General features: G+C 45.0%; 1 protein-coding gene across 1 annotated transcript; it reads right to left on the bottom strand.

Moving 5' to 3' along the window:
- Positions 1-188: 188 nt before the first annotated feature.
- On the bottom strand, positions 189-6,340 carry LOC118213009 (vasotocin-neurophysin VT 1-like). The gene is made up of 3 exons (XM_035391596.1): positions 6,135-6,340; positions 1,852-2,056; positions 189-961 (listed from the first exon to the last, which is right to left on the bottom strand). The coding sequence occupies exons 1-3, from the start codon at positions 6,255-6,257 to the stop codon at positions 816-818; spliced, it is 474 nt and encodes a 157-aa protein (XP_035247487.1). The 5' UTR covers positions 6,258-6,340; the 3' UTR covers positions 189-815.
- Positions 6,341-14,218: the final 7,878 nt, after the last annotated feature.

The following is a 14,218-nucleotide window of genomic DNA, read 5'->3' as shown; positions in this document are numbered from 1 at the left end:
ATTCACTTTGTGGTTCTCCCGTGCTGTAATGACGATTTTGTAATTCGAGGACACTTATGCACCCTGTGAGGATGCCCATGTGCATTTCACTTCCTGTGTCAAAGGTAAGGAAGGGGATCAGGCCTGCAGTGACAGATGGGTGGGGGGGTGGGGGGGGGAGAGGTACAGCCGAGTGACAGACACCAGTATAACAGTGCAAGAAAAAGATTTATTTGCTACATATTTACACTCTTTCCACACCTTCGTGACGCAGTGTCCAGTGCATATTTTAAAATCAGCAGTAAAATGTACAGTGTCCTGCTGGGGAAATTCAGCATACAGTAAACATTGATTAGAACCGTTTTACTTTTTTTCAACAAGAGCTCCTCACTGTCAAAAGGTCTGATAGCTGTGTTTGAGTGTCTTGAGTATTCACATAAGTATACTGTGTGTGTGTATGTGTGTGCGCGCAAGTGTGCATGTGTACGTGTGTGCACGAGAGAGAAAGGGAGAGACAGAGTGAAGTGTGACTAATGCTAATTTTGAGACTCAAGCAGGATTCTGAGTTTACAGTGGGGGGTTGTGTCTGGGTTTGTGGCTAAGGAAAAAGCACTGGCAGATAGCCGCCGCCCCCCCCCCCCCCTCCACTGGTCATTAAATCAATTACAACAATATCAGATTCCAAAATACATGTATATACACGTTTATCCAGTGTTGGCTATTTGTGAATTCAAGCCTGTGCAACAGAGCATTTTTGAGCAGGTTTAGCATTGCCTATACCAGCGATTGGCGCACGCGTGTTCCAGGGTGCGCCACTGGTGCGGGACGGTGGGGCGTTAGTATGGACTCCGCCCCCTGCTGGTCATGTGAAGCATTCGCAGCAGCAGTTCTCCGGGTGAGCCGCCCATCAAGGTGGCGTTCTGCTCTGCCAGGGGCCGGCGCTTGCCGTCCTCCACGCACTCGGGGTCCAGCACGCAGCTGTCTGTTAGAAGCACAGGCAGACAACGCACGCAGGCCTGAGGATCACTTCTATATCGCATCCCGTTTTTAAATAACGGCAAATTTAATGGCAAAGCACAATTTGCAACCTGGCAGAACTTGACATTATTTTATTCCAACTATTTACGATTACACAACGAACAGTTTACATGAACAGTTTGCTGTACTTTCCCAAATATGTCAAATTTACAATGTTCTGCGCACTTACTGTTTTTTATTAATTCCCCCCCCCCCCCCCCCCCCCGAGAGTAACAGTGATTTTCTCCACTATTCTAAGTCGCTCTAGATAAGACAGCCTAGTGATTGTAATGTAATCTATACCATGAGTTAATTTAGCTTATCTTTAGGTATGCCACGCCCTGCCACGTGCACCGACATTCAATGTGCCGCACCGTTGCACTGCACGCAGAGCGAGACATTACAAGGCACGGGACAGAGTAGCGTACGTATTGAAGCGGAAAGGCCGGTTTGCAACTCAGTCGGACCTGAGTCGCAGCCCACGCCCAGCGTACACAGTCCTGTAGGTTATAAGCGAGGCTATCCTCACAGTACTATAGGTTATGAGCCTGATTAGTGAGGCTAGCCTCAGTACTGTAAGTTATAAGTGGGGCTAGCGTCACAGTGCTGTAGGTTATGAGACTGATTAGGAAGGTTAGCCTCACAGTACTGTAGCTTATGAGCCTGATTAGTGAGGCTAGCCTCAGTACTGTAAGTTATAAGTGGGGCTAGCTTCACAGTGCTGTAGGTTGAGACTGATTAGGGTGGCTAGCCTTACAGTGCTGTAGGTTATAAGTGAGGCCAGCCTCACAGTACTGTAGGTTCAGAGTACAAAAGGGGCCAGCCTCATAATGCTGTAGATTTTGGGGTTCTGACCTGAGTCGCAGCACACACCCGGCGCGGCGCAGCGTCCCTCCTCAGACCCGCAGGGTTTCCCTCCAGCCTCGCAGGGGGTGGGCAGGTAGTTCTCCTCCACGCAGCGCGCCGTCTCTGGGGAGCCCACCCAGCAGCCCAGCCCCTCGCCGCAGCAGATGTTGGGGCCAACGCAACGACCCCTGTCGCCAGGGCCGCACGACATGCACTATATATATATGACAGGGAAGAAGAAGAAAAAAAAAGTCGTTCGTTTGCAACCGTATCTGGTTCAGAGCGCAATGGTCTGTAGCCTAAAGCCGGGCACCCACCGCACGCGTATCGGCCGCGAGCGCACTACGCGCGTATTACGCGCGTAACTGAAGCGTAGTTGAAGTACTGTTATTACAACGGCAGCGGGCGACGTCGTCTCCACCAGATGCGAACGCGTCGCGTACCGGCTGCGAAGCTCGCGCGACACAAGCGAACTGAAGCGTAGTTTTTCGCTTCTGTTCTATTTTTTCGGCTTGTCGCGCGTCACGTTGGCGTGTTTATACACAGAAATATGCTCTAAAATGCTAGGTATACATGCTCTGATTTATATTTCATTCTTATATTACTGGGGGTGTGTCCCTAGTTACCTCCCAGATATTTTTTAAGCAGCTAAAAAAAATACAAGCCTTTTCGTTTTGTAAAAATAAATAAATAACTGGAACCTGGGGGAAAGGCAAACTTAGTTTCGCTGTCTTATTTTGCGGAGGGGGTGGGGTAAATTTGAAAATACACCACAGAAAGACGTAGGCTATTGAGTGACGTAGAAGGGAATGCACCGAGCAGCGGTTTGTTAGCTCGAGTATTGGAAGATAGTTTTTAACCAACCATTGCTCAGCCTATTTGACTTCTCCGATGTCTTCGTTCGCCGTGCTTTCAAAAGGGCTTGTTAATAAAAATCAGATAATCCACAGAGCTTTAAAAAAATCAGATTATTTAGTGGTCTTGCCGATGAAAATGCACCTATTTTATAAATGAAGTTGTAAGCAAGCCTTTATTGCACTTGTACTTCAAAGCTTCCGGTGTTCATGGCGTTGTGGTGTTCATATCCCTTCAAGATTAAAACTGTTACTGACTTTTTCATGATTAGTTGATTTTACTAAATCTGATCCTATAAATGTTTTGACGTGAATGGCAAGACAACACGGGACTTCCCAATGGTTGATTACGGATTATTTATTATTATTATGATCATTACATATTCTTCATGAAATTGGCACGCTTGTTAACCAAGCAAATAAATTAATACAGTTTGAGATTGATTGTTATGCAGGCTACGTTGCGATTTAAGTTTATGGTACTGATTGAAAGCGTTTACTTTCTCACGTAGGCTATTTACGAGTTAACGAAATATTACCAAATTAACAAACTGAAAAAGGTCTCTCACCAAAGTATTCACTTAACCCATAATCAACAGTCGTGAACAAACGTGAAATACACGATGTAAAAGCCCACTGCAGACTGCGAGAGCTACTAGGAATATATAGCTTTTTACGCAAGCCTTTGCGCGACACAAACGGAACCAGTGGAGACACCCTACGCGTCGCGCCGTGCTGCTTCGCCCTGCTGTTTACGCGACGCATACGCGACGCGTGCGGTGGGTGCCCGGCGTAAGCCGGGCACCCACCGCACGCGTATCGACCGCGAGCGCACTACGCGCGTATTACGCGCGTAACTGAAGCGTAGTTGAAGTACTGTTATTACAACGGCAGCGGGCGACGTCGTCTCCACCAGATGCGAACGCGTCGCGTACCGGCTGCGAAGCTCGCGCGACACAAGCGAACTGAAGCGTAGTTTTTCGCTTCTGTTCTATTTTTTCGGCTTGTCGCGCGTCACGGTGGCCTGTTTATACACAGAAATATGCTCTAAAATGCTAGGTATACATGCTCTGATTTATATTTCATCCTTATATTACTGGGGGTGTGTCCCTAGTTACCTCCCAGATATTTTATAAGCAGCAAAAAAAAAAAAATACAAGCCTTTTCGTTTTGTAAAAATAAATAAATAAATAACTGGAACCTGGGGAAAAGGCAAACTTAGTTTCGCTGTCTTATTTTGCGGAGAGGGTGGGGTAAATTTGAAAATACACCACAGAAAATCGTAGCCTATTGAATGACGTAGAAGTGAATGCACCGAGCAGCGGTTTGTTAGCTCGAATGTTGGAAGGTAGTTTTTAACCAACCATTGCTCAGCCTATTTGACTTCTCTGATGTCTTCGTTCGCCGTGCTTTCAAAAAGGGCTTGTTAATAAAAATCAGATAATCCACAGAGCTTTAAAAAAATCAGATTATTTAGTGGTCTTGCCGATGAAAATGCACCTATTTTATAAATGAAGTTGTAAGCAAGCCTTTTTTGCACTTGTACTTCAAAGCTTCCGGTGTTCATGACGTTGTGGTGTTCATATCCCTTCAAGTTTAAACTGTTATCTTTTTGACGATGAACTGATTTTACTAAATATGATCATATAAATGTTTTGACGTGAATAACAAGACGACACGGGAATTCCCAATGGTTGATTATGGATTATTATTATTATTATTATTATTATAATCATTACATATTCTTCACAAAGTTGGCACGCTTGTTAACCAAGCAAATAAATTAATACCGTTGTTAGATTGTTATGCAGGCTACGTTGCGATTTAAGTTTATGGTAATTCTTTAAAGCGTTTACTTTCTCACGTATTTACATATAAAAAAATATTAAGAAATATTACCAAATTAACAGAATGAAAAAGGTCTCTCACCATGTATTCACTTAACCCATAATCAAAAGTCCTGAACAAACGTGAAATACACGATGTAAGCCCACTGCAGACTGCGAGAGCTACTGGGAATATATAGCTTTTACGCAAGCCTTTGCGCGACACAAACGGAACCAGTGGAGACACCCTACGCGTCGCGTCGTGCTGCTTCGCCCTGCTGTTTACGCGACGCTTACGCGACGCGTGCGGTGGGTGCCCGGCGTAAGGAGCTAACATCGAAGCCTACTTACTCACAGTTTGACTGCGATGTGAACTTATTTTACCCTTTTCTTTATGAAACAGGCGTAGTCAGTGTCGTCAAGCGAAAAGTTGGCTTTACAAATCGCTTAGACATAATGAAAGAAGCTGATCGAGCACTGTTTGTCAGAACTGCATTGAAGTCGAATTCCCGTGTGCAATTCAAAGCCAGTTCAGATTTAACACGGTGAAAAGCGTTTCTAATATATTACTTGAAACTGTACTAATAATATTTGAATGTGTCGGATTTTAATATAACTGATGCATAAAAGCGCAGCTATGTATTAAAATTATGAACAGATAGACCAACCTGTTTCCGTGTAATTTCATTATAACAGGCACAATTTCCCAGTATGATTCAAATATAAAATTTGCGAAAAGTAAAAATCCGATTTTGAAAATCAACTCTCATTGGAATTGTGTAGCCTACGCTGTTTTTGTAGATCTGTGGCGCTGACGCGCAGACAAAGGCAATAATCATACAAGTCACACATACTCGTACCAACCTGTAGCCTGGCATTCTGTTCTAATTACCTACATATCTATCAGTTTATACAGTATCATCTACTGGTGTAAAGAATTGACGCCACATGCAGTTGCCGGGAGAAAAAAAAAGTTTTTAGATATTTAAAATTTATATTAGCCATGCGCAATATTACAAATTACAATTAAATCCGGTTTTACTAAACAAGCTAAACGTGCTCATAAAAGGTACCCTATTCCTGTAAAAAATCAATTTCACAAACTTGCGGATTTAGGCGCCTTTTCCAGAGCAGAAGACTCATTCGCAGCAGGCTCAAGGGGCTTATTCCGATTTAGTATCACCCGTTTTTTTTTAGATCAGAAGTAAAGCTGGAAAATTAAATGTAATGTTCCCCTTGAATATGCATAGATTCAGTTTTCTTTTTTGGTAACCTATTCTCTTAAAAGATAATGGTTTCATTGTGTGCCATTTTTGCGCATATATTGCTTGCACTTTGGGCAAGGCACATCACAGGAAGCCTGTCCATAGGTAACCAAACACAATCTGCTAGATTCCAGAACTGGAGCCTCGATAGTTTCGTGATAGCTCTGTTATTCGTGATACCATTTTACAATACGCGTAAAATGGTTACATTACGCACAGATTGAGCAGCACGGACTCGCCACTCAGAACTGAAACTTTAGAAATGTTTTATTTCTGCAGGCAACAGCGTGAATTTATTTTCGCAAATAAAACACTAAAAAAAAATAATGTCGGTTTGTCGTTATTACCTGTCGGGTGATGGGGTCCGGGAAGGAGCGCTTCCCCCCTCGAGGGCAATTCTGGATGTAGCAGGCAGAAGACAGCGCGAGGAGCGCGAGGATGCAGAGAAGCGGAAGCGTGGAGTCGGTCATTGTACTGAACTAGGTATGAGCGCTTAAATTCTAACTACCGGTCTTGGCTTACAGATGTCCGTCTCTTCACCAGGACCATGTTGTATTTATACAGGGCAGGTATTATTTATGCCAACGACGTTTCTTCCCTTCAACGTCATCGCGTTTTTTAAGCATGCCCCCCCCCCCCCCCCATACTTGTCCCCATCTTAATAATATAGGTGATTCATCATTCAGGCACGAATTAATACACACCTTGTGTCATGAAATAAATGAATACATTTGTCTCGTAATTGACAATAACAACGGGTATTTTGTGTTTAGATAGTGAAGCCGAACTTTTGATATATGAATGGCAAAGTCTCTGAGTTAGCACGAGCACGTTAAAACATTGTGCTGCACACCATTAAAACAGATGTACGGCCTAGCGACAGGAGAAAAACTTCCGTGCGATACTCAAAAAGGGTGACATCCTTAACTCGGTGCGGAGACCTGTTGTAGTCTAGCAGGTGGTTTCTATTGCACTCTGCGCTACACCTTCAGGCGTATGGTGTGGTTTAGTTTCTTTTGTGGGTGTGTTTAAATATTTCTGCAGTCCTTGAGACAGGGTCTGTCTGCAGGAGCCTCTTCAGTGAGCTGCAGGCACAGTGTCTGGCACTAACTGGGGCACTAACTGGAGACTGGGGGGGACTCCGTGTGACTGGCACTGTCTCATCACCAGCTGCATCTCTGATTATTTTAGATATTAAACGTCTGGAAGTACTTCGAAAGGCACGAGTGAGATGCTCACAATCATCATTCCTCCGCTGACAGTACAACAGAATAGCCAATGCCTGTTTGACAGCTCATAATGGAGCTCAGCACTGAAGTCATGTGCTTCGGGGAGATCACAGCGCTCAGACAGAACAAATCTATAACTGATGTCAACTTTCAGATTAAAAATGGAAAATAAAAAGCACTTAAGCCTTTAAGGTGCAAGATCACAAATACAGACGGGTGACAAATTAAAGGCAGAACCAACATAAAGTCTCTTAGTAAGGTGGCGGGCCACCACAAGCAGCCAGAACAGCTTCAATGTGCCTTGGCATAAATTATACAAGCCTCTGGAACTCAACTGTAGGGATGGAACACCATTCTTCCAAAAGATATTCCCTCATTTGGTGTTTTGATGGTGGTGGTGGACAGTGGTGGTGGAGAGCGCTGTCTAAAACATCGGTCCAAAATAGGTGTTCAATTGGGTTGAGATCTGGTGACTGCAAAGGCCATAGGATATGATTCACATTATTTTCTTACTCAAACGATTCAGTGGCTCGTCATTCCCTGTGGATGGGGGCACGGTCATCCTGGGAGAGACCATCAGGATAGAAATGTTTCATCATACGATAAAGGTGATCACTCAGAATCACTTTGTATTGATTTGCAGTGACCCTTCCCTTTAAGGGGACAAGTGGACCCAAACCATGCCAGGAAAATTTTGTTTTTCCTTACATATGCTAAGATCTATTCCTCTTGCCACCTCAATACAAAATCGAGGTAAACTGGGCCCGCTGTGGATTTTTATATGCCACAGAACATAAGATGCAAATTGCTTAATTGTACCACACGGTACACTGTATGGAAACATCTGCATTCCTCACGTTGCTCCACTCATTTATTCAGGTTTTTCTCTTCATTCGTCACCAGTCTGTACATGATAGGAGTGTTCTTAAATGAACATTCTAATGCTGATGTAACAACCACAACCAGCAATAGAAAGCAACGGCGTTCTGGAACACTGACTTAGAATTCTGAATAAACATTTCAACAAACCTACTCTTCAAGGGGTTAGCCTATATCAGTCTGTCCCCTGCCCAATCTTCCCTCATTTCCTGTTCCGTCTGTCTGCATATTGATGAAGGGATGGAGGGAGAGGTACTGAGAAAGAGGGGGACAGGGAGAAAGAGTAAAGGGGATAGGATAAAGAGAGATAGACAGGGAGAGAGAGTGATGGGAGAGAGGCAAGAGTAACAGGGAGAAAGAGAGGGACAGGGACAGGGAGAAAGAGTAAAGGGGATGGGATAAAGAGAGATAGACAGGGAGAGAGAGTGATGGGGAGAGAGGCAAGAGTGACAGGGAGAACGAGAGGGACAGGGACAGGGAGAAAGAGTAAAGGGGATGGGATAAAGAGAGAGGGGGATGGGGATGAAGAGAAAAAGCAAAGAGTGGTAGACCAGATGGGTATAAAGAAAAGAAAGCGGAACAGAACAGAAAAGGGAGAGTGTGTAGGGATGAACACAGCGCTGAATCTAACCGCAGTAAGGCTTGGCTGCGTTTCTTCCCTCGCGGTCCAAGGGCGCACGCAGACGCCTGTGAGCGAGCAGAGCTCAGAGAGATAATGCAGAGATCAGCGCGGGAGGGAGAGGTCAGCCGCAGCGCCGGGTCCTGCATCAGAAACACCCCATCTTGTTTTCCAGCGACAACAAACAGGAACTGGGGCGCACACACTGAAGTGCCCGTCAGTTATTTACGGCTAATTCCACTGAATATTTATGAATCATTACTAAACTGCCCATAGACATGCACGGCACATGGTGGCGCAGCCATTTTTTTTTTTTTTTTTTTTTTAAACAAATAAAGAAATGAAAAGGTGGCGGCCCGCAGAACAGCGGAGACGTGGAGAAAAGAAAAAAGCAATTATTTCAGCTGTGTGCGGCTGCATGCGTGATGCGCTGGAAAGGTCAGTGCAATTCAGCAGCAGCGCGCATCCGGCTCGCAGACCAGCAGCACCAGAGGGAATAAACCCTCTCCTTCCCCACGCCGTCTTTAACAGGCACCAAGGGAGAAGTGAAGTAAAAAAAATTCACTTTTAAAAAGCCAAATGATACATTTTTTATATTCTTTAATAAGAAAATGAACCTTAGGGGTAAATATTTAGTGGAGAACAGAGTAAAGAGCCAGTGGGAATATTGTGGAACACCATCCCTGAGTGAGGCTTCTGCCGTACTGGCTCCAGCTGTCTCGGCGTGCGAGGTGAGGGCTCAGACTCAGACCCAAAGCTTGGGCTGGCTGGGCAAAGGGCCGCCACATTAAAACACATGACCCTGCGGCGAGGGGCAGTCACATGACCGTAGAACATGGGGGAGTCACATGACTGTGGAGCAAGGGGGGCAGTCACATGACCGTAGAACATGGGGGAGTCACATGACCGTAGAACATGGGGGAGTCACATGACCGTGGAACATGGGGGAGTCACATGACTGTGGAGCAAGGGGGACAGTCACATGACCGTAGAACATGGGGGAGTCACATGACTGTGGAGCAAGGGGGACAGTCACATGACCGTGGAGCGAGGGACACTCACATGACCGTGGAGCAAGGGTGAGTCACATGACTGTGAAGCAAGGGGGACAGTCACATGACCGTGGAGCGAGGGACAGTCACATGACCGTGGAGCGAGGGACACTCACATGACCGTGGAGCAAGGGGGACAGTCACATGACCGTGGAGCGAGGGGGACAGTCACATGACCGTGGAGCGAGGGGGACAGTCACATGACCGTGGAGCGAGGGGGACAGTCACATGACCGTGGAGTGAAGGGGACAGTCACATGACCGTAGAGCAAGGGGGGCTAGGCAGCGCTTTCTCCCATGGATGAGAGTAGCTGAAAAACACTGGCAGGCCGCAAAACTTTGGGGGAGGGGGGCAGGGGAAGGGAGGCAGGTCATGTTATTGCCCTTTTTGTTTTTGTTTGTTGTTAAATGAGACCATTTCCATTTCCAAATCACCATTTAAGTGAGCATTAATTCCACGTTCCTTAATGAATGGCGCACGGTGTATAAAGCTTGCATCGGAATAGCAAACTGCAATTAACAGCCTTACTAAAGCAGTTATCCTGGGGGGCGGGGGGGGGGGGGGGGGTTTACATCGTTCCTACAAAGGAGGGGACACAAAGACAAGAGAGGTCACTCTTAGAAGCACAGGGGCTCAGAGATGCTGTGTGTGTATGACAAAGAGAAAGCACAATGCATGTTGTGTGTCTACAGAAAGCATGGGGACACTGTGATCCAACATGGCAAAATGAATCATAGCATCCTGTCTATAGACCATATTTTTCTCCACAAGCTCACTGTTTCTGAAGCTCATTATTATTATTATTATTATTATTATTCTTGGAGGAACAAGACTCATTGAAGAGCATATACAAGGTATAAATTTCCTTTTGTGGAGAAAATGTAATATATAATTAGATTCACTCATTTCTGATATGCATTTACATACTGAGTGTCTATTTGCAGTGAAGTTGCTGCAGAAATCTTTTATTTTAAAACATTAAAAGCAGGAGAAACAGCACCTTTCATTTCAAGACACTTGCAAGTTAATTTAAACAATCGCTACTGTGGCCAAAATGGCAACAGTTACAGCAGTATTCTCTCATAACGCCAGCACATGTTCCTCCATGCGCACCAGTCAATATGCGCTTGGCCCACGTCTGATTCTGCTCGTTAAGGAACATCCTGGTTCTGTCCGTTTCCATGACAACCTCCCAAAAACTGTGAGGACTGGGCAGGAAGGGCAAGGACGGCGGGGCGGAGTTGTAACACATCACCCAGGTGGGTGTAATGAAGGGGGGGGGGGGGTGTTTAAGGTGAGTTTCTTCCCTTTGATGGAAAGAGATTTTACATCTGGAAAGCGCTATATGAATACATGAATGCAATCCATTATCATTACTATATGTCCTCGCAGAATTTCACACACCTTGTTTCCAAGCCCTAAATTGGCAGCTGAGTGAAAGGAAACCAAAGAAACCCGCAGACACTGCGGCCCTCCAGGACTGGAGTTAAACCTGTAGACACAGCACCCCTCCAGAACCAGAGTTAAATCTGCAGACACAGCACCCCCTCCAGGGCTGGAGTTAAACCTGCAGACACTGGGGCCCTCCAGGTCTGGAGTTAAACCTGCAGACACTGGGGCCCTCCAGGTCTGGAGTTAAACCTGCAGACACTGGGGCCCTCCAGGTCTGGAGTTAACTTGACAACCAAGTATAAACCTATCCTTTCTGTAGTGTAAGTACTCATCAGCTATTTAAAACATTTGTTTAAATGATGTCTTCTTTCATGAGCCATTTGTTTATTTGACACTTTGATGTGACACAGCCTGAATGATCACATTCTCTTTACAATGAAAAACACAGGGCAAAGTTACATAATTAATTTAATAAACAATTTAGGAAACATTGGGTAGCAGTGCTTTGGAATAGAGCTTGTTTAATGTGTGTTAGGTATGATAATATAGACAATATTGCTTGTTGTAACTTGACCTAATTTTGATATCGATACTTTTAATGGCAGGAATAGATTTAGGCTAGCAAATTCGACTTACAGACAAGGCTTTGTACTTGAATAACTTGCCATTTTTGTAAACGTGTATTTGTTGAGATTAAATTTACAGTAACACTTTGAAGTCAAGAATGGGGCAATATATTAGCTTACTGACGTTCTGGTGTGGTCCACTATAAAAATATTTTCCACCAGCTAACTTCACTCATTGTCATCCAACCGTAACAAGTCCGAAGGGGCTTCATTCCAGCGAGAGCTTTAAAGTATGCTAACGTGTATTGTAGCATTCGTGAAGCTAAATTGCTTTTATGAAGAGTAACCAGTAGCTTAGTTCGCTCCATTTTTAAAGTAGCTTCGCAATCACGGTGTCTCAGCTGCTTTAGACTAGGTTTCTAATGTGCTTTACAGCTATGAGTAAAGTTAGCTTAGATGTTTAATAATCGATCATTTAAACGTGAGCGAACTAGTTAGCTAACTTACGCTCGTGCCGTTTAAATAACATATACACGGATATAATTGTTTTATCATCTTATTTATATAGCTAAGCCAACTAGTAAGTCAACATTGGGTAATTAAAAACTTACCAATACAGAAGTAAGTGCTACGGATCCTGGAATCCACAGTTTGTTGGCCTCAATTCATTGCACCAATCCATGAAGAACACTTCTTTCAGTTAGCTTGTTGTGGCGTTGTAAGGTTTAAACGGTGATTTACGGTGGACTAGCCTACACCGTTGTAGTTGTCTCTACAACACCAATACCGGTATTTTGTAATTAAGTGACGTTTTTTTCTGCATACACACAGTAAATGCATCATTATCAACCCAGTATTAAACACACAGTTGAAAGCTGGAAGCGTTTAGGGAAATGATGGGCGTTGATGTAATCTTCACGATATTGCTCGCTGTGTGTGTGTGACACTTCAATAATTAGCTAAAACTGCCTCTGGTGAGACCTCCGCTGATACCCATGACCTTACCAAGGACATGACTGTGGATGTGAGGTGAGCTCAAGTTAAAACCTCCCTGTTCTGAAGTGCTCCCCAGTGAAACAACAGGGTCCCTGTCTCTATATAATATTAATACTGTATATATATTGGTTACCAGTGGTAACCAATCCCACTCCTGGAGATCTACTTCTCCTGTAGGGTTTCACTCCAATCCTAGCCTCACAAGCCAGTCTCTTTTTTCACTTTGTTCAACAGATTCCAACCCTAACAAAGCACAACTCATTCAACAGCTAGAGATCTTGTGCTGCTGATTAGGCTAGTAGAGTCAGGTGTGCCAAATTAGGGTTGAAATGAAAACCAACAGGATGGCAGATCTCCAGGGCAAGGTTTGGTTACCAATGCTGTATACTAAGGTGTACAGCACCAGTTTTCTTTCTGGATAAGATCTTGAACTTACTGGGTGTGAGCATCGTTCCATAACCACTATTCAACAGGTCCCACCCATAAAGCTTGCTGTCCCCATTGCAGCAGGTATAAAGGTCCTCCTAAGGGAGGTTTTAAGGGAGGTATGCAGCTGGAGGTCAGAGAAGAGGAGACTGCCCCCTGCTGGATGAGCAGTACCTTTCACTGTAAAATCGGCACTGGTTAATATCTGTGGTATTGAGCACTAAAAAGAGGACAAGCACAAGTGTGAATGTATCCTAACAGGTAGTCCAACCCCTGTGCCTCTCCACACAGGGTTTAATAGGTACTCTATCAGTGTGAAAGACCTATAAAAGTGTCTCAGACTTGATTTTGTATTTTTTATTTTTGGGGAGCGTTTCAGAGCGCATCGGCGGTGTCCGTGGCCCAAGGTGCTCAGAGAGCGGCGCACGCACGTATAAGGGTTTACAATGTCGCTCCTTCCTCCTTCCTTTTCCTCCTCCCTCGGGCCTTTGTGTCCGACTGGCCTCCAGCGCACCGTCAGCGCCCTGGGATCCTTGTGCTCTTTATCCGCACACAATCAAGCGGCAGCCTTCCGCCGACAATCAATGCACAGCCCTCCCACCCCTAACCCGCCTCCCCCCTCGCCCTCACCCTCCTCCTCCTCCTCCCCCCCTTCTGCATGGACAACTTTCAATTCCGTTTGGCGCGGCGAAGGCTTCCTCAAGGCTATCTGATCTCTCGGCGTGTGACAGGGCTGGAGACTTCTGAGGCAAGCACACATTGTACCTCTTCGATGTGGGGGGGGGGGGGGGGGGGGGGGGTCTTCGGCTGGGGGCAAAAGGGGAGGTTGGGGGGGGTACATTTTGTTGTACCCACCCAAAAAAAACAAAAACAAATGAAAAACATGCATTGAAATGGCAGTGCCTGCCTCTTGTGGCAACGAAAGGCTTCCTTGCTTCCGAAGCAGGGGGTGGGTAAATTCAGTTCTGTTTCCGAAGGCCTGGTGTGTACTTAGGGCTTTATTTACATCTATCACACTGGCTGAATTAGCTAGTTAGCTGTGCACACCTATACCGGCTCATTCCTAGGTAAACTGCTGTAAAACATTTAAAATGGAGACACAAAAAGAAGAATTTTTGGGCTGTTGTTAATGAGCTTATTGAGTATTTTAGCTCATGCCACATCCTGTACATGAGTGGGTTAATATATAAATAAGTGAGAGCAGAAGCTAGCATGACAACCAGAAATGGATACAACTCCTAATTTGGTCACTTGATAAACAGTTTCTACCCT

The sequence above is a fragment of the Anguilla anguilla genome, chromosome 14 (genome assembly GCF_013347855.1).
Source record: "Anguilla anguilla isolate fAngAng1 chromosome 14, fAngAng1.pri, whole genome shotgun sequence".
Taxonomy (NCBI): domain Eukaryota; kingdom Metazoa; phylum Chordata; class Actinopteri; order Anguilliformes; family Anguillidae; genus Anguilla; species Anguilla anguilla.
This window is presented reverse-complemented; position numbering and strand designations above follow the sequence as displayed.